The sequence below is a fragment of the Apostichopus japonicus genome, chromosome 3, assembly GCF_037975245.1.
Source record: "Apostichopus japonicus isolate 1M-3 chromosome 3, ASM3797524v1, whole genome shotgun sequence".
Taxonomy (NCBI): Eukaryota; Metazoa; Echinodermata; class Holothuroidea; order Aspidochirotida; family Stichopodidae; genus Apostichopus; species Apostichopus japonicus.
In genome coordinates this window covers 16,260,978-16,282,546 of record NC_092563.1, presented here as the reverse complement: position 1 = coordinate 16,282,546, position 21,569 = coordinate 16,260,978, and the positions used below count along the sequence as shown (strand labels likewise).

Genomic DNA, 21,569 nt, shown 5'->3' with positions numbered 1-21,569 from the left:
AAACTCTTTCCGTTTCGATGACCGACAGAAACCGACCAGAATCAATCGTTCAGTATAGCCACCAAAGGTCAGCATGGAGTATAACGGGTGTTTCAGTTTGTCTCGTCCTTTCAGGTCTGACAGCTCGATGATAACAACACACTCCAATAGTTTCCCGGACATTTTCTCGACTAGATCGCAAGCAGCAGCCATGGTACCTTTTGGGAGAAAGCCATGGGAAAAAAACATGAAAATATTTTGGTGGTGTTTATTTTATATTAAATTAGTCGGGCATCCCTCACTCCATACTTCCCAAAGTCTGGCAGTCGCCCAAATATATATGGGTCGCAAACAGCTCTTATGCAATAACTGGGTATAGCAGAAAACAAAAACAGCAAACCGAACCATTGAGCAATAATTCCGTTGGGTACCCTGTCAAGCGGTGATGTGTTTCATGGTGAACGTGAAAAGTTCTGATAGATGTATATGTGATAGTTTTTACTTAATTTTCAATCAATATTCCAGCACCTTTCCAATCAAATCAGATACTGTTTGTAGTTTAATCATTAATCACCAGGGAGTATCTATAGGTGACTTATTATATAGGGATAGACTGGTAACCTTTTCAGGTCTGAAGTTGAAATATTAGAAACTAACATATTTCTCAACAGTTGCAGTGGCCAAGTTGGTAGTTCTCTGTGACTGAGAGAGTCAGACAAGCTCCATGTTCTGAGTTCAAATCCACGTGAGAGCATTTTATTTTCTGCTCTTTCCTGCTTCAAATCTGAAGTTGAAATATTAGAAACAAGCAATATTTCTCAACAGTTGCAGTGGCCAAGTTGGTAGTGCTCTGTGACTGAGAGAGTCAGACAAGCTCCATGTCCTGAGTTCGACTTCCAGCCACAGCCATTTAATTTTCTGTTCTTTGGAGCAGGCGGAAGTCACCCAGGATAGAACCTGGGCACGAAAAACCAACAACTAAACGACTGATCCGTTCTTATGGCAAGCCGTCACAGTTTTTATCCTGTATTTCATGATATCAACAATTATTTGATGATATCAGCAAATCAATTGATGATATCAGCAATTGAATTAGTGATATGTATATATCAGCAAATGGTTTGTTGATATCAGCAAATCAATTGCTGATGTCACCAATTATTTGATGATATCAGTATAGGCTATCATTTGATGATATCAGCAATTCATTTTCTGATATCACCAATTCAATTGCTGATATCAGCAATAAGTTTATCATAAAATATTTGATGATATCACCAATTATTTTGATGATATCAGCAAATCAATTGCTGATATCAGCAATTGAATTGGTGATATCAGCAAATAAATTGGTGATATCAGTAATTGTGCGCATTTGATATCAGAAATCATTTACTGATATCACCAAATCATTTGTTGATATCACCAATTATTTGATGATATCACCAATTATTTGATGATATCATCAATAATTGGTGATATCAGCAATAGAATTGGTGATATCATCAAATACAAATAAAAACTAAAACGGCTTGCCATACGTTGTCAACCCCAGTCCTCTTGAATCGAGACTGTGACTGTGTGATCATCGTCAGATGTGTATCACGATTCCTCTAGAAGGGGAACAGATACTACTAATGATCTTAGCAAAAAGGCCGAGAAGCGATACAAAAGCTCGTACCGTCATGTACAATGGTAGTAGCATGTTCGGAACTTGATTGAAATAGCTGCTGCACGATTCAGGTTTAACTTTAACATTGTATAGACAGGAATACGCAACGGTCAGCCACACAAAATCAATGGGCAAGGGCAGACCCAACGGCTTGTTAGGCTTTCAACATTGCAGTGTGACACTTGTTTACCAAAGATAATTAACCGAAGCCGAAGGTGAAATATCTTTGTGTTTACTTAGCAAATGATTCTCTCACGAACACAGTAAGAACATTTCAAATACTGATCTAGGTCACGAATGATCTTCGAATGTAAGTTCGTTAGTCTTCCGAACAAACAGGTGTTGTTAAGATTTCGTTTCCGTTACACTAAAATGAAAACCCTAAACTACTGCCAATGGCATATAGCCGATATGAAAACTCCAACAATTCACTCTGGTGTACAGTAGCCTAGGCCTAGGTTATGTTAGTATCGGGCTAAATATGCACGGCTAGGTCAACTGTATGTAGTAGATGCACGAGAACGTCGTACCTTTATCATAAGCTTCAATGTATTAGCGTCAATTAAATAATTTCCTAGTTCTTCAGACAATGAAAATCGGAATTTAGTACTATTAGTTTGCCTTATAGAAGTTGAATCATGATGCAAAACCTGCCAAAGTCATTCATCGTATTCGTGATATAGCCTAGCTTACCTTGGCCCAACGTGACAATTTCTTTTTGTTTGTGACCAATGTGGAATTACTATATCTTGTTGAGCAACATGTAGCATGACAGTGGTGTTCTTATTAAAATCCAATCACTTGCATTGAAGCAATAAATTATGTGGGTATTATATTAATAAATAAAAAGGAACAACTGCACTTGTTAGTTGTGACCCTTAGTGGAGAACACAATTTTAAGGATTATGAATGTGGTGCTATTCATGCAGTCGGTGAACCTTTTAGCAGTTACCTAATAAATCAGAATACAGCACAGAGAAAGTTGTTGGTACGGATTACAGATCCAGTGCAACTTTTCTTAGTTTGATGGTTTACCATGACAAATCATGATGAGTTTTTGTTATTCCTTACCAGAGGCAAAAGGAATCTATGTGATGGTGCTGTGTGTGTGTATGTAGCACTTGCTTGTAAACACACTAACTCAAAAATGGTGGATTAACTTGATACTTGGTGTGTGGATCTGCCTTATTGAGTACAAGAAGACTATTGTATGCTCTGAAGTTCAGTGGTTATTTATTGGTTAACAGAGTTGAAAGTCTGAAAACTTTGTGAACATGATAACCCTAAAAGTACTGTACATCTTTCTTGAACTTCATATATGGTATGTAGATTCAGCTTATTGAGTACAAGAACCCTATTGAACTTGGTGGAGGTCAAAGGTCATTTGCAGTCAACATTTAAGTGTAAGTCTAGAAATCTTGTAAACAAGATAACACAAGAAGTTTATCATTGTTAAATTTCATACTTAGTATGTAGATCCAGCTTGGTGAATGCAAGAATCCTACTGAAATTTGTAGAGGTCAAAGATCACAAGAGGTCAACATCAAAGTCTGAAAATCTTTTAAGCAAGATAACTCCAAAATTAAAGCTATGTCAGTTAATCTGTAAATTCTCCAATGCTAAGATTTTCCGTTGGTGAACATAGTTTGGTCAAATTCAATATAGATAACAGTAGTTCTGTGAATGGACTCCATAGATCTTCAACGAAACATACCTGGCATCAAGGAAAATTAAATCTGCTTCAGAATGCATTCTCTTGTTTTTTAATCATGCACTTAAACGTCCCATCAATTTTCCACATCCTCAAGGGGTCAAAAGGTCATCTTAAATGGTGAAAAAAATTGGCCAATTTCCCCAAAATATTTTACAAATGTCATGTAGCTCTCAACAATTATTAAAGGGATGTTAGCTCAAAATTGGTAAAATGTGTCTATTTCACAGATATTTGTAGATATTGAAACACTACTACTGCTACTACTACTACTACTAGTTACTACTGCTACTGCTGTTACTAAGTACTACTAATACTACTACTACTGCTGCTACTCCTGTTATGTACTTCTACTACTAATACTACTATGCTAGTACTAATACTGCCACTATTACTACTACTAGTACTACTACTACTACTAGTACTAATACTACTGTTACTACTACTACTTCTAGAAGTAAAAGTCCTATCAACATTCTGCAACTTTGTTGAAGTTGTCTCAAAATTCAGTTAATAGGTGCTGAAGACCAATTTCTTTTTTTACTTCCACCATGTAGATGTTGAAGAAACCATATAAAATGCAAAGCAAACTGCTGACCCATGTCCAAGACTTTGAAGATGCTGCAAGGGAGAAGTTATATGGACCGATAAACTATTACTATTCACGTGGAGTTTCGGGATATGATCAAACAAGGAAGGACAGCAGAAAAGCTTTTCAGAGGTATTAAAGCAGATTTGATGATGATAAAGAAATTTAAAACATCTATTGATCACTCAGTAACTCCTAGGTGGTTACCTCGTATATCCATATAGTTTAAGGTAAAAGTTATCAATGTTGTCCACTTAACAGTATTCAGTAAATATGATGAAAAGTCAGATAATAATCAAACATTTATAATGCCACTCTGAAAGTATTTATTTGACAGAGATGTTTAATCGTCTATTCTAACTCTCCTAAATGGCGTGGAAAATTTGGAGGATCAGAGACACTGAGCAACTTTTTTTTGAAAGTCCTGTGCAGGTGCTTTAGAATGCTGAAATTTGAATGCCAGTTCTGATATGACCTTTTGGCATTTTGTAAATAAATGTGTTAATTCATAGCTGCAAGAATAAGTGAAGTATCCCAATATCAAAGAAATGATATCATAATTAGAGGGCACTTTCTACTCTACTTCTCAGAGTGGCCATGACAATATATCCTCTCTTTCCCCTCGACCCCCCCCCTCCCCCCCCCCCCTCTACCACCCTGCTTCTGTAATACAAGTGCCTTTGGAGATCCCAAATGAATTTTTGAGAATGTGAAATTGTACATGTTAGATTTACACCGATTGTACTGTTGATTTGGAAAAACATACCCTTCCCATATGTGCTTCTTCAAAGGATTCTCTGTTCGCCGAAGTTGATTACTAAAAAGTCTCTACATGTTTGGTCAAACTCACATTCTCCCAGCATTTTGTATCACAGAGATACATAAATTGGGTGATAGTATGCAAACAAATCTGTCAAAAGCAGGGTTAATGTTGTTGGTGGGTTAAATGGATCTGAAAATTGTCTTGTTTGTCTTTATACGGTTTCAATCATTTACCCACAGATGAGAATAGTATAAATTTATACCAAAAATGAAAGTTGCAGTTTGATGAAATACTAACTACAGAAAACCTTTACAGCAAACATTCCTAATGTATCAGCGTTTCAAGGATAAACCAACCAGAAAATTGTAATAGCCTATTAAGAAAAGCTTTTTAAGAATATGGTGATGACATCACAAACCACCTACTGTGATTCATTTCATTTGGAGTAAGGTTTAGCTAGTCAAGAAAGGTGAATATAAGGTTTAGTAAGGTTTAGCTAGTCAAGAAAGGTTAATAAAACGTTTAGTCAGGGTTAGCAAGGTTTAGCTGGTCAAGAAAGGTCAGTTTAAGTTTTAGCAAGGTTTAGTAAGGTTTAGCTAGTCAAGACAGGTTAATATAAGTTTAAGTAAGGCTTAGCTAGTCAAGAAAGGTAACTAATAAAAGGTTAAGTCAGGGTTAGCAAGGTTTAGCTAGTCAAGAAAGGTCAGTTTAAGTTTAAGCAAGGTTTAGTAAGGTTTAGTTAGTCAAGAAAGGTTTAGTAAGGTTTAGTAAGGTTTAGCTAGTCAAGAAAGGTTGATATACAAAGTGATAATCATGACTTCATACTTGCTGACTATTTGACAAAATGTAATTATGGCAATTTATTTGTTTGTTCCTCTGATGTTGTTCCATGCAAATTCTTTTAACATTTTCCTTTTTTCTTTCTTGCTTGCTCAAGGTTTCGCTTCCGACCGAGAGTGTTAAACAGCACCCTGGTAACTTCTTTATCTACAACGGTCCTTGGTCATGACATCAAGATGCCAATCTGTATTTCTCCAACTGCTTTACATGGCCTTGCACATCCTTCCAAAGAGCGAGGTGCAATAAAAGGTAAGTTTAATGAGACAGCTTTCATAATCAAAGCCTTGTTATGCATTCAATCTCTTTGGCCTTGATAAAAAAATTGGCAAGCACCTATTCTAACATTCATTACATTAAGTAACTATCCTATCATCAATCTGTCTTCATAAATACTGCATTTTTGATCCCACCGACCTTCAGGATGGAGTAGAGGAGGCCTAAGCCGCTTTTACTGTAAATCACGAACCCTTGAACTCATCAATCAACCTTGGGGCTGTCATTTTTGTTAAGTCAAGTCTCAAGTCAATTTGTCTCTCAAGTCAAATCACAAGTCAATTAATTTTTATCGCAAGCAAGGCACAAAAGTCAAACGTATAGCAGCAACTTATCAAGTCACAAGTCATATGATATTGCAATTTCAAGGCACACAAGTCAAATGTATAACAGCAACTTGTAAAGTTATCCTATTGATGAAGGTCTAACGGCTACGATTCAACAAGGTTTCTATTTGAAATGATGCCAATCTGTAGGATAACATGCTTCAATGATATGTGGAGTGTCAATGCTACAAGTGTAGTCTTGTGAATTGGACAGTAACCCAATGTTATCGTTAAATCGTACCCACTTTTACCTGACAGGACAATTTTATTGACTGCTCACTGCTACTAACTCTATAAAGCCAACGTCCAAAGGGGGGGGGGGGGGAGGGGGGATCACCTGACCTAAAATTATAGAATACCGTGTTGTTGTGGACGAGTGGATAAAGGCGGTGGCATTTGAAGCAAGGAGGCTTAGCAATCGGCAGGTTCCGGGTTCAATACCCGGCCGGGTCATAGTAAGGTGGGTTTCCATCCAAGAGCAATCTACGTTTTTCCCATCTGAAATGACTTTTCTAATTGAAAAGATTCAAAATTTGAGTTAGATTGTCGAATTGGAAGCCACCCGAGTTGTAATCCATAAGCCCTTGCGAGCTTCTCCCGCATTTGTGGTCGCCTAAGCGTCGTAAAAATAACTGCTGATTATTATTATTATTATTATTAAAAGTCAATCCGTCGTAAAATATAAGTAAAGATCTCACTACACATGCTATCACAAAGCCTACCCACTCTTGATACATTACTAGCCAAAGAGAAAGGATAATTATAAAGTTAATCTTTTGAAATTTATGCTAACTCAAAAAGTGAACTCATTTTCTGCTTAACTAGTTATTAAATTGTTTGGAAACTTTTCATTGGCAGCTGCCCAAAGTCAAGGTACTGCTATGATCCTCAGCTCCGTATCCAACACCCATGTGACCACCTTACACCAAGAGGCAGCTGATGGACTTCTCTGGATGCAGATGTATTTCTTTAAGAACTCAGCTATCACCAAATCAATCATCAGAAATGCCGAGAAGGCAGGATTCAAAGCTCTCGTGGTGACCATAGATTCTTCAGGCTTACAAGTAAATAGTACAAAGAAAACTTCATCGTTAGGCAAGCTTGATTATATAAGATCAAGGAAAGGATTGAGGTAGGGTTTTCATTCTTTTTCGTTTATAATTAACTTTGAACTTTAAACGAAAATGGTTTCTTTTTGGTCATGTGTCAAGGTTTTGCTGTTGATGCTTGCAGAAGTTTGGTCAAGGTGGTTAGTTGTTTTTCCTGATTTTGTAAAAAATAATGGAAATGTCATGAGAGTGTCCAAGTGTCATCTGGTAGTCAAGCAAGGTTTGTGGGTTGGATTTCTGGATTCAAATGACATAGAAACACACAGACCTATATTAGTGTTCACAGTTGTTCTGTCTCTCAAGATCTAGCAATAGGCTTTCATTTGACTGTTCTAACAATAGTTAGGATTTTCATTCACTCAACCAAAAAACAATTGAAAATTGACTGGACTCAGCTTTGTGGGACTTGACCTGGACCAGGTACGTGTGACTCAAGACTTGGCTCAGGTAATTGAAAAATGACTTGACTCAGGTATGTGAGACTTGACTTGACTCAGGTATGTGAGACTTGACCTGACTCAGGTATGTGAAACCTGACTTGACTCAGGTATGTGGAACTTGACTTGACTCGGCTTTGTAGGACTTGATATAGCTCAGGTATGTGAGACTTGACTTGGCTCAGGTATGTGCCACTTGATTTGGCTCAGCTATTTAAAATTGACTTGACTCAAGCTTTGTGGGACTTGATATAGCTCAGGTATGTGAGACTTGACTTGGCTCAGGTATGTGCCACTTGATTTGGCTCAGCTATTTAAAATTGACTTGACTCAAGCTTTGTGGGACTTGATATAGCTCAGGTATGTGAGACTTGTCTTGACTAAGGTATGTGCCACTTGACTTGGCTCAGCTATTGAAAATTGACTTGACTCAAGCGTTATGGGACTTGATATAAGTAGGGATGCACTGGATATCCGGTCCGGCTGGACTATCCGGCCGGATAGTGAGCAATTATCCGGATATTTTTCAAAATCCGGCCGGTTCTTTTTGAAAATCCGGCCGAATCTTTTTCAAAATCTAGCCGGATCTTTTTCAAAATCTGGCCTGAATTATTCCTTAAAAAGGTGTTGGTTTTAACTTAAATCAATGTCAACTATTTCCAAAAATTAATAAACACATTCAAAGTAAGGAAAAATTAGGTTTAACATGTTAATTTTATTTTCTCAATGGTCTGACCCACTAAATGGGGTCTTTAATTTCACCTTCTTTATAATATGCGTATACCTCACCTAACATTTGCTCCTTGTTTCATACTTCTACTTCTTATTAATGATTTTCTTTTGTGTAATGATAAAATCCGGTTCCGGCCGGATTTTATCCGGCCGGATTTCATGTACTATCTGGCAAAATCCGGTTCCAGCCGGATCCAAAAATTTGGATCCGGTGCATCCCTAGATATAAGTCAGGTATGTGAGACTTGACTTGACTAAGGTATGTGCCACTTGACTTGGCTCAGCTATTGAAAATTGACTTGACTCAAGCTTTGTGGGACTTGATATAGCTCAGGTATTTGAGACTTGACTTAGCTCAGGTATGTGAGACTTGATTTGGCTCAGCTATTGAAAATTGACTTGACTCAAGCTTTGTGGGACTTGATATAGCTCAGGTATCTGAGACTTGACTAGGCTAGAGCCAACTGAAGACTGCTGTACAAGCAATTGTCAAACAGACTTGACAATATCGATTCCAGCCGAGCAAAATACTCAACTCAACAATCACTAATCTCTTGGAAAACGGTGGCAAGCTAGACTTAATAGTAGAGTCATATCAGCACAGAAAACTTTTAGAAACTCTCATATTTACCATGGAATTTAAATATGGTAATGTCAATAGTTGTTATAAACTGTAACACCTATGAATGAAATTTTGACAAGGCATTAAAAACATCTTCCTTCCCAGTTGTGTCAACTTGTTACTCGAGGAACACAAAGAGGAATACATCAACAGTCCCGACCCACACTTCTTCGATTATACCATTACTCAAGTCGCCCAGTCTCACGCTACCGAGGAAGACATATTGTGGTTGAAATCATTCACGAAACTACCCATTGTTTTAAAGGGGGTGCTATCAGGTACGATGGATGGGCTTAATACGTGGACAACTCTTCTATCTACGATCGAGTGGTTTTGTAAAGTGACGGATTGATTGTTTACAAAAGTCATGACCGTTTAGAAATTTTAAATAAAAAAAAAGAGGAATTTTTACTCAATTAAATTCAAACATTAGTGGAGTAGTCAAATTTTAACTGATGATATCACCAACAAATATCTGAAATGCCAAAATGCAAGTCACCGCCATTCTACAGTCATCCCCTCACACATCAGAGTGAAGGAGTGGTGTAGCGGTTAATTCCCCCCCCCCCCCCCCCTCCGCCCTCACAATCATTCAGGTTCCGAATTTACTTAAACGTATTCAGCAATGTTTCGAGTTGAGTCATCATCGATCCTCATCAGATTGCTAGATTTTCAAATGAGCTTAATTCTGTTGACTTTTTCACTCTTAGGGAAATACTAAACGACTAAAAACTGTTTTTCCAATTATTCATACTCTTGGATTTTCTATTCACTTTGAGCAATGATATCAATAACCTTTACACTACATTTTGGGGTGGGGGTGGGGTGGGGGTGGGGGGAGGGGTAAATGCTAGAAAATGTGAGTATTGTAGACCTGTCCCTTTCCTCTACTCTGTGCAGCTAAGACGGCTAGAAAAGCTGCCTCTCTTGGAGTAAATGGTATCTTGGTGTCGGCTCACGGAGGAAGACAACTGGAGGGCGTGCCCGCACCAGTGAGTGTTCATGTCGTCATGGAGATTAAAAAAAATGATATAAAACAAGCTGTCTGTCCTGATTGATGTGAATTTCAAGAGGATTTTGATGACAAAACTTCATAATTATGCTGTGGATTTTAATACCTTTCACCAGACTTCCGGTTTTTGACAGTTTCTGATAATGGAAATGATAACTAGAAGTTTGAAAGAATGATAAGAGTTTGAACTATGCAAAAAGTTTATATTTAGGTCTGCATATGGTATTAAATATTTGATGATAAACTTGTCTGTAAGGATACGAAAAATTCTGAAAATGGAAATTATGGACTATAATGACAGGCTTATTAGCATTCAAGAGATGACCAAACTATGCATGGGGGTATATATATATATATATATATATATATATATATATAGTAGTTTTATGATGTACAATCTTAAATAAATAGTATTTTTGTAAGTTTGGTTTTCTTTCTAGTTCTAACAATATCTGCAAATGATGAGGGTTACTGTGAGAACTGACCAATAAAAGACCGCACATCTAATGTACTAATTATACAAACAAAAATATTGATGACTTTTGACATTGAAAAAGTATCTGACATGCTCTTGGCACTGTTACAAAAACAAGTATTTTTAAACAGAATAAAACAAGAATGTAAAATGCTATTGGAAACGGGATGGAAAATGAAGTTTTATTTCTTCAATTTTTGCTGTTCATTAGATCGATGCCCTTCAAGAGGTGGTCGATGCAGTTAAGGATTCCGGTGTGGAAGTGTACATGGACGGAGGAGTCAGAAATGGAACGGACGTGTTAAAGGCATTAGCACTGGGAGCACGGGCAGTTTTCGTCGGACGACCTGTTTTGTGGGGATTAGCGGTAAATGTGAGTTGAGCTCGAGAATATGTCAGAGATACTATCCATGGAAGTTTTACTTCTAAAAGTTTTACTTCTAAAAGTTTCACCTTCTCTGCCCCACAGCCGCTCCCCACCCCCCCCCCCTCCCACCATCATCAAAAGGATATTAAAGGTGTCTACCCTCTCTTAAAGTTAGTGTGCAGACATAGACATTCCTTTTGTTTCCTTGAGAAGTTAAAAAAATACCATTTTTTGGGATGATAAAACTTTTGCATTTAATATATTTATTTTTTTAGGTTCATCGTTCCTTGCAAAATGTTGACTTGATGAAATGAATATAGTGATCAGTTTATTATTTAGCTGCAAATTTTTAAACAGATGACATTTGATAAATCATCACGTTATCATTTTGTTAAAATTCCTCAACTATTAGATTCAAGGAACTTTTCATGTCTGTTGCAAATCGTTAATAAATTAACCAACAATTAATCATGTTGAAAATTGCTAGAACATTTACAATAAAAAAGATCATAACATTTTGACCTTATTCTTAACATTTTCATACTTTACAGGGTGCAGATGGCATTGAGCAGGTACTTCAGATTTTGAGGGACGAACTTAAGTTGTCCATGATACTTTCAGGTAAGTTAAAGTTTCAGTCTTACCAACTTTTCTCCAATTGTATTATCTCCCACCCCTCCCAATCCCACACCTCCCAAATCCAGCACCCCTGATCCATCCTCCAAACCTGTGGGATTTCAACATCTGCTATGGCTTCTGAGATTCATATTGCTTAAAAATATGGTGCGGTTTTGAAAATAACCAACTATTAGAGTGGGTTGCATGAACCAATATTAAGACTTGGATAAAACTATATCGCTTGCTTATTTTATATAGCTTCTAAGTTCTTGGAGCCAGCTCTCAAGTCAACTATTAGAGTCGATTGGATGAACCACCCAATATTAAGAACTTGTTTAAAACTATATTGCTTACTTATATAGCTTCTTAGTTCTTGGAGCCAGCTCTCAAGTCAACTATTAGAGTCGATTGGATGAACCACCCAATATTAAGAACTTGTTTAAAACTATATTGCTTACTTATATAGCTTCTTAATTCTTGAAGCCAGCTCTCAAGTCAACTCTTAGAGTCGATTGGATGAACCACCCAATATTAAGAACTTGTTTAAAACTATATTGCTTACTTATATAGCTTCTTAGTTCTTGGAGCCAGCTCTCAAGTCAACTCTTAGAGTCGATTGTATGAACCACCCAATATTAAGACTTGCGTAAAAATATATCGCTTGCTTATATAGCTTCTAAGTTCTTGGAGCGAGCTCTCAAGTCAACTATTAGATTCGATTGGATGAACCACCCAATATTAAGAACTTGCATAAAACTATTTCACTTGCTTTATATATAGATTCTAAGTTCTTGGAGCCAGCTCTCAAGTCAACTCTTAGAGTCGATTGTATGAACCACCCAATATTAAGACTTGCGTAAAAATATATCGCTTGCTAATATAGCTTCTAAGTTCTTGGAGCGAGCTCTCAAGTCAACTATTAGATTCGATTGGATGAACCACCCAATATTAAGAACTTGCATAAAACTATATCACTTGCTTTATATATAGATTCTAAGTTCTTGGAGCCAGCTCTCAAGTCAACTATTGGAGTCAATTGGATGAACCACTCAATATTGAGACTTGCATAAAACTGTATCGCTTGCTTAAATAGCTTCTAAGTTCTTGGAGCCAGCTCTCAAGTCAACTATTAGAGTCAATTGGATGAACTGTTGTCATTGCTAAATGGTCAATTTCACAGATTACCTCGGCATTACCGTCATGAAGGAGAAATTGATCTTGGATTATTTAAGATCTCTGCTTTCCTTATCTCTTCCTCCCTCAGGTGTCGGTGACGTCAGAAGTGTTCCATCTTCGCTCGTACTTCCGGAATCAAAGTATCTGGCTGCCAAGTTATGAATTGATACCGAAATAAATTACTAAAAAACTGCTTGCGGACAATCAGTAACTAATTTGAAAAGATCAAAGAAATGTGGTCATAGAAAACTTTCATCTTTTCAAGTACATATTTTGTGACCATTTTATATATCTATGTATCGACAAGATCCAATCTTTGGCCTTCCACTTCAAGTATCATTCTGCTAACATCCTTATTGGTTGTTTGATTTTACCCACGAATATCATGATATGTTATCTAAAACATACATATATTATAATTCTTCATTCATGCTTTAAAATATTGTAAATAAGAATTATGTCTAATCATTGGTTATGGAGAGAATCTTTTTTATTATTAAGCACTTTGAGAAATTCAAAGTGCATTTCTATGCAATTTTTTTTTATTTTTTTTTATTGATTCCTTACCTTATGTAAAATCACCAGCTCCGTTTTGTCTGCAAATCTCATCATGAACAAAATTATATTGTACAGTCATATCAAAGATAATTCAATCTGACCATTTTACTATATCCATATAGCAGTCCTGAAATATAAGGTTATTCTGAACACACAGAAACCTGTAAAATATATGTTTTCGTTGAATTGGTAGAATCCTTTCAAAGACGATGATTTTAAAGGGGGCCGATGGCAAATGGAAGAGAAGTGAAATGGTGGCTCCCTCTCTCCTTCATGTGCCTTTTGTTATATTTTGTTATTTTTACGAAAGTAAAACGTAATATCACTAACATACCAAATTTATATTGTCTACGGGGAGGAGAATAGGGGGACTGGGGGGGGGGGGGGTTGGGGGAGGAATTTGACAATGTGGTTGTTTGTATGTCTGCTTCATTAAATCACTGTAAAACTACAATGTTACAAATATATTCTAAAGATATGCAATAAATGGCATCAAAGTACCAAGGATATTTTGTCAGATTTTTTGGTCTTCAAGTTTAAAGCAGACATGTGAAACTACATATACACCCACTAGCTGATGTACTAATTGGGATAACATCAGTAAATCAACTTTGCGTGTTGATTTTTTTCCGCTAATCGTTTGGAAATTACACGACAAAAGTTTCTTGATCGGTAAAAGTTTGATTTTCAAATGACGTGGTAAAAATTATTTTTATTTGGGGGGTGGGGGAGGAATTTGGATTTTAGATTTGTAATAAACATGGTACAGTAACATGTTATAATAACCTAACAGAATAATTAATTACTTAATATTCATTAACAATCATATGGTGGATAATCATTTCTAGGAGGGTGTGTTAAATTTCTTCAATTGTATAATTAATTTTAGAAAAATTCTCTCTTAAAAGTTAGATAAAGTTGTCAACCAAAGCTGAAAAAAGATGGTTTGGACTAGTAGACGACGATAAATTGCACCAAGTACAAAGAACCCATGAAGATTTCACTTCACACAGATGGTCTGATTAGAATTAGAGGTATTATTGGAGATGGGTTCTGTGCCTCCTCCACCCCATCCCCCGCTCTTCCCCAACCCTGTGTGCCCCACCATAAAAAAGTACAGGACATTAGCATTGCTCGGCCCTTCCTTAATAGTTAGTGGCCCTACATCTCAGAATTCATTGGTATGTAGCTAAAGATCTTATTATAATAACAAGTAACTGTAATCAATCAGGTTTGGATTTTTTTTTTTTTTTCTTGTACATTGTTGTTAGTTTTTCCTTTATGTACTGAAAGTTGATGGTAGTGAGGAAAAGGTTAATTCTCAAACTGAACACAAGTCTAAAAATGATTATTTGTCCAGTTTATTCAGGATGTCACATGCTTGTAATGTGTATATACATTTGACAAAATGATCAAGAAGATATATATACATATATATACATATATATATATATATATATATATATATATATATATATATATATATATATATATATGCTTGGCCTATAAAGAGTGGTTACTCTGTGTAAAATAATCAGATTCATAGCACCAGGGGTGCACTCTGTACAATCATAAAACTTGGGTAATTCGTCCTCAATAACAGTTATACATAGCCAGTCGATACGCATTCATACACCAGTAGAATCACTGTGGTCGAGTGGTTCGGACTTCGGTGGTTCGATTCCTACATTCGCCTGATGAGTTCCAAAAGGACGAAACCGGTCGTGAAGTGGAATTTTTCTGGTGTATTGATCTTTATTTATTTACTATATGTCTGTCATAGCACTTGCTTCATTCATTTATATATATATATATATATATATATATATACATATACATATATATATATATATATATATATATATATATATATTAATATATACATAATAAAATCTCGCAAAGCATTTACATGAGAAAAGTAAACCGAAAAAATTAATGAAACTAATATAAACTAATATCAGTGAGATTTAGACGAACAAAAACGAGATTAGTCATTACAGTACATGATAAAAAGATGATTGAAAAATAACAAAAATGTTTTAAGTTTTTATAATGCTTTACATTTCGAGTGTAGCGCCAAAAGGTGTTCCGTCTGTTTTTTGATCGAGTTATTAGAATTGACAAATCAATAGATTAATACTGAGGATCTGACGTCATCAATTGTTATGCTTAAAGTAGCATTCCAGAGGTAAAGCATATTTTGATGGTGGATATCTTAAAAAAAAAACTGGAATAGCTGTAGAAATATTACCAGCATTTAAATTGTTCTTCTTTCTTGGACTAAGAGATATCACGAATAAAGTCGTCATTTAATGTAATAACATGAGCTTATAAACAATCAAATACGATATAGTATGTACAAAATAATTATTCGTAAATAAATGAAGATATCATACATTACGATAAGATAAGGATATCATAAAGATAAAGTACGTAAGATCTCATGTTGTTGAATATATTATATATATATATATATATATATATGTGTGTGTATATATATATATATACATATATATATATATACATATATATATATATATATATATATATATATATGTGTGTGTGTGTGTATTCTGCAGGGATGTTCATTAATTTCAAAAATTACTAATTATTAATTTCAATCGATGGTTTAATAAAACACAATAACTTACATCAAATATAGATTTTACTATCAGCCTAGGATTGTGCTTTAGAAACACACAGTTCATGATAAACCAGGGTATCTTATAGAATTCGATGTTGATTTATAGTAACTTATTATATAAACAAAATAAAAAATAACTATAGAAGAAATATTGATACGAAAAAGTATGAAGCTATGCACATAAATTGATTAATGCGTTTAAGTTGCAAAAATAAACAATCGGAACGAGTTTAAAGATACGGTGTGCAAACTAAATTCAAATCTGTGCATTTTATTTCTTCTTATAAACTACAGGGCTTAGGAACTGATGAGCCGCGAAACCGGCCCGGGGGAGCACCCCACCCTTGACTATTCTTGCGCAACACTTCATCTAAAACCTGGCCCTTTCGTAAACGCAAATTTCCCCTGACATTTTTAATCAAAAAGGCCCTTTTAGTTACAATTTTATTTAATTTATCGACAAAGCGATGCAGACAATTGTTCAATAAAAGAAACTGTACTTTTAATTCCCCCCCCCCCCCAAGTTCTTACCAAAAGGGGAACTTCTTATCATAAAGGGCACTTTCTCACAAAACTAGGAGCATGTGTGCCATATGCCATCCCCTCCCCACCCCACCTCCCACAGACACACAGTTCCGTCCCTTCGTTGCCTTTCAGACCTACTGTTTCATATCTGTTGATTTATACAGAACCAGTGGCGGGGGGGCTTGGGGGGCTCAGCCCCCCCCCCCAATGAAAAAGTTGAGGGGGCAAATGCATGATAAGCCCCCCCAATATTTACCAAGGCTCCGAAACGTGCATCTGCCCATTTTTCAATGCACACTTGTCGATCTGTCCGATGCACACGTAAACTATATAGGTGTAATAATTTTAGTAAATGCTGGGGGACCCTCGGCCCGTCCCCTGGCTATAGACCACATTGTCACCCCAACCGTGTCTTCTTGTAATAAGCTAAACGCTACACTCATCAAAATTTGCGTTCACACTATGAGTACACACAAGGCGTGGAACATGGCTTTATGTTTAAACGCAATCAATTATTAAACGAACAAAAACACAATATTAGCATTTCACCTATACTGTATAGGGTACATGCATTCATGACATGATGGCAGTGCTAGGTCATAGAAATTTGTTGGCAACTGCACATGGTTTTGGAATTACTCATTTGTTGACATTAAGAAATGCTTTCTGTTTTTTCTTATGACATTTATTTAATTCAGGGGCGTCGGAGCCGGTACGGGCAGGGCCGGTGAACGCCGGACCAATATTCATGACGCAAAAAAAAAAAAGTAGGACTAAAAATTGGAAAAAAAAATCTCGGAGGTATATGTTTCAATAATTTTCAATAATGATGACGGCAAGTAGGCTAAGTGTGACTACTCTGGCATGGCAGGGGTCTTGTTTTCAAGCTCGGGAAGTGCCATTTCCTGCAATCTGTCAGGCATATTTTCAAAATTTTCTCCATTACGCTACGCGCCAACCATGGTGGCGCGTGGCGTTGTTTGACCTACCAAACTTCCCTCCGATAATTATGATAGTTGGCCACACTCTGAACCGCCGTACTAATCAAAAATAGCTTCCGACGCCCTTGTCATTATTGCATTTAATTGCAAGTAGTAATTTACTACACTCAAAAACGTCTTTGCCAGTACACGTCGAGTAATAGCTACTCTCTTAAAACACCATCGAATATACAAATTACAATGTTTTTACAGATTTTTACGTGCAATCTGAGAAATTGCAGGCTTGAGACCCATTTATTAGGGCTAGGTATTCGCAGCATAAAACACTCGGGAAGTGCCGTTTCCGGCCATCTGGGGGGTTTGAAAAACCCCAAATTTTCTTGTACGCTCCGCGCCAACTGATGGTGGCGCTCCGCTTAGATAGTCTCCACATATTAGCCCCCCCCCCCAATAATTTTTCCGTTCCGCCGCGCCTGTACAGAACAATATCTAGTGGTGAGTTTTGAAGAGAAACCTGCTCATGGATTTTCTAAGGTTTTTGTTCAGGACGCCGTATAATATCGGATTGAAGGCGGAATTCATAGCGAACAAGTTGAAGGCAACTTGTACCCAAATCCAATTGCTCGTCGCCGGAAAGAAAACATTTATAACCATAAATGGCATGGTAAGGATGAAATTGCTGAAAAATATGATACTAGATATTTGGGTCAATCGAATTTCGGCAACAGAAAATCGGAAAGACCGTCTAACTTGATTAACAGGCGTTCTTGGCAGGTCGGTACCGTCACTGATTCTGAGAGTTTGTGTCATCGAGATGCCGGAAATGGTTGGCACAAATGACGAATTTCCGGGTGGTTGTTCATGTACCCGAGCCCTACTCTTCCTGACCACCCGAAATGTTAGGACGTAACATAACGGTACGGTTATCAAACAAACGAATAAGCTGACGCTATTCAGAAAACTGTACAATATTTTGGTAATTGGTTCATACACCTCAACGTAACAGATCAGCTTGTCACAAAATGGTGTCGTGTGTATGACGAAAACACAGTAAAACACACCGTAGGTAATTAGACCTACCCACATGATGGCTACGATCCTAGCGACCTTGCGGACGCTGAAGATGGACATATACCGTGTACGGGATTTGGTCACCAGTATATATCTGCTGATTGCTATGACGACCAACGTCATGATTGACGCAGGACAAACCAACTGGTGCATCGCGGCACCGGCATAACAGAGAAACGGCTCGGTTAAGAGAAACAACGGGGAGGTAAGAGACACACAGACTAAAGGGAAACAGAGTAGGCAAATTAGGAAATCACTGAGTGCTAAATTAGCGATCAGCAGATACTGTGCGTTATGGAATTTGGTCTCCTTAACAATGGTTGTTATAACCAGAGCGTTACCAAGTAGTCCGACAATACAACTGACAATGTTTACGAAGAGTAATGGTATAGCAACTTTCTTTGAAATTCCTTGAATGATCGAGGAACTATTAGTCCAACAGTCGGCCATGCTGTACTCGCCAAAGCTACGACCGAAGTTACGCTATAATTCATCAGTCATCATTGTAGGCTATTATGAAATGCAATATGTTTAAGTTGATAAATATAATAATTATAACTAGCAGTATTAATGGGAAATGTTACTTACGTTTATGCCCAATAAACTGATGACATTGATTATTTTGAGATCTTTGAATTGGGACACAGAAACATAATCTCGCAAAGAAAAAAAGTGTTATCGTTTAATAAAACCAAACAAAACATCTAAATTAAACACGGCATAATATGTCATCAAGCTTTACCGTTAATGAACGAAAAGAAGAAAAATATTAATTGCTGGATTTTAAAAAGAAAATAATATAGTAATATTTTGCCACAAACGGTAGAAATGTTGAAAAAGTTTTCTTATATATTACAAAGTTCTTCATTGAATGGAGGTTAATAGTATTAATAATAATAAAATAAGGCATTTTTATATAAAAAAAAATCCTCTCGAATTACGAGTAACATTCATAAAGTATATTGACAGATAATTGGGGGGGAAAATTAGCACATTTCAAAAACAAATTCGATTGAGTTTATAATTTCTCCTTACGAAACTATTACGTAGACTGAGTCGATCCTATCCGAGTTTCGGAATCTTCGTCTTTGTTTTAATTATGCCTGGACAAAAGATAAATGAATAAATAAGCATGAATAAACAGGGGGAAAAACAAAAATAAAAGAGGAGATACAAATAAACATTACAACTCTAAAGAAATTTATGTATAAAGCAAAACAAAATTTCCTTCACTTGATATGTGTTTAAAAGGAAAATTCCAAAACCCGATTATTTACAAGGCAGGTAAAACTTTAATACTAGTGTACATCAGATTTCTCAGTCGAAATTACCCGTTCGCAATCGAATGGCCTTTAATTAATATCAAGGACGTTTTGCAACAAGTTACCGAGTAGAAAGATATTTGAAACGTTAGAACGGTAATGTATTATTTTTACATAACTTGTTTTATTAATCATTTTAAAATACAAAACTTCTGAAGGATAATTACAAATACCCTTCGAACTAACTTTCTGTATTTTTTTCTTCTCTTACCGTTTGTTTTATTCATCCAAGATAATATGTGTGTGACTTTGATACGTTACATTAAAGTTAACGTATTGGCTAATATTTATTTTGTCTTTGAAAGAATATTAATTCTCATTTTTCATGAATAAAACATTTGTACAATACCAAGACAAAACCGACAAGTTCCAGCTCGATTACTAGATAATGGGTTTTGTTTTATTCATCCAAGAAATATTTGTGTGGCTCTGATAATGTACGTTTCATTAAAGTTTTAGAATTGGCCAAAGTTTAGTTTGTCTTTGAAAAAATATTAATTCTCTTTTTTTTATGAATAACAAGTTTTAACACTTTCAAGACAATCCGACAATTTCCAGCTCGATAACTAGATAATGATGTCATCATTATATAAAATCAGCAAACTAAATATCACTTCTGATCATAAAAAAAAATGTTATCATGACACACAGGATTCGAGTTTCGGTTCAGAAAAGCGTTAAATACAGCCCTATTTTTTCACCGGCTTCAGTCTTCCACTGTAGCAGATTACTACATGTTAATGGGCCTGCCGAATATTTAACACATTTCAACATTAAATTCACACAGAACCTTCTATTTTTTTGTTAGTAATAATTCATACTATACAGCACATTTGTGCTTGGGATGGGGAAAAATGAAGTTTGGGTAACTGAAATAAAAGTTTGGCTATTGATTCAAAAAAAAAAAAAAAATAGGTAATATCTGTTATACGAGATATTAGTTTTCTTCTCCACTTTTCTTATGATATAAACATGCAGATTAGATGTAACATGGTTTTAAAACATATGGGCAATATTGTATACTGTTTCTATCATTTTGACTGCAAAATTGTTAAACCATAGCAATAAATATGAAAGATTTAATTTCAACTTACCTCAAATTTTAGATTTCTGTCACCATCAAACTCTTTTGGATTGTCACAAATTGTGTCAATATTCCCCAACCACCGATCAACATTTATAAATGATATTCAAGAGATATGAATATATGATTTCATTCCAGAATTGATCACGTCATAAAATACTTCAATATAGTTTTTTGAGAATTCCAAACAGAATTGTTCCCGTCAAAAGATGTCCGTATTAAGGAAATGTCGGCAGAAATCACGGTTATATTTTGCAAAAAACCAAACCTAAATTATATCTATATATATATATATATATATATATTTTTTTTTTAGGTTGCTTAACATTGAGTAATTTACTCAACGTGAGAGTATATATAGTACTAAATTGCTATCACGTTGACTCTATGCAGCGAATAATTTGTAGAGTTCCTTTGCAGTATAATTCCTCCGGTATCACAAATTTCATTTTTTTCTCCTTATAAAATCTGGTAGTGAAAGTACACTGTTATGTCAGATGTTATAGTCTTTGAATATGGAATATTATGCATACATATCAGAAGTAATATGTGTCAGCCATATATTTAAAGTACATTTTCTGATGAAAGTACAACCCATTTGTCGAAGAAATTATAAGTATGTAGGTCTACAATTGAAAATGAGGGTTTAGACATTTGAGCAAAATTGACACCGTTTTTTAACAATATTCAAAAACTAAAAAAAAATAATAATAAACGCTCTCA

General features: G+C 35.8%; 1 protein-coding gene across 1 annotated transcript in view; it reads left to right on the top strand.

The window, feature by feature from the left end:
* LOC139965007 (uncharacterized) overlaps positions 1 to 15,107 on the top strand; it is an 89,266-nt gene extending 74,159 nt beyond the window's left edge. Inside the window, exons 44-51 of the mRNA XM_071967154.1 lie at positions 3,920 to 4,083; positions 5,652 to 5,803; positions 7,012 to 7,285; positions 9,159 to 9,331; positions 9,954 to 10,045; positions 10,752 to 10,913; positions 11,459 to 11,528; positions 12,790 to 15,107. Coding sequence (XP_071823255.1) covers positions 3,920 to 4,083; positions 5,652 to 5,803; positions 7,012 to 7,285; positions 9,159 to 9,331; positions 9,954 to 10,045; positions 10,752 to 10,913; positions 11,459 to 11,528; positions 12,790 to 12,863 — 1,161 coding nt within the window. The 3' untranslated portion in view covers positions 12,864 to 15,107. The remainder of the gene's footprint in view (positions 1 to 3,919; positions 4,084 to 5,651; positions 5,804 to 7,011; positions 7,286 to 9,158; positions 9,332 to 9,953; positions 10,046 to 10,751; positions 10,914 to 11,458; positions 11,529 to 12,789) is intronic.
* The last annotated feature ends 6,462 nt before the right edge of the window (positions 15,108 to 21,569 follow it).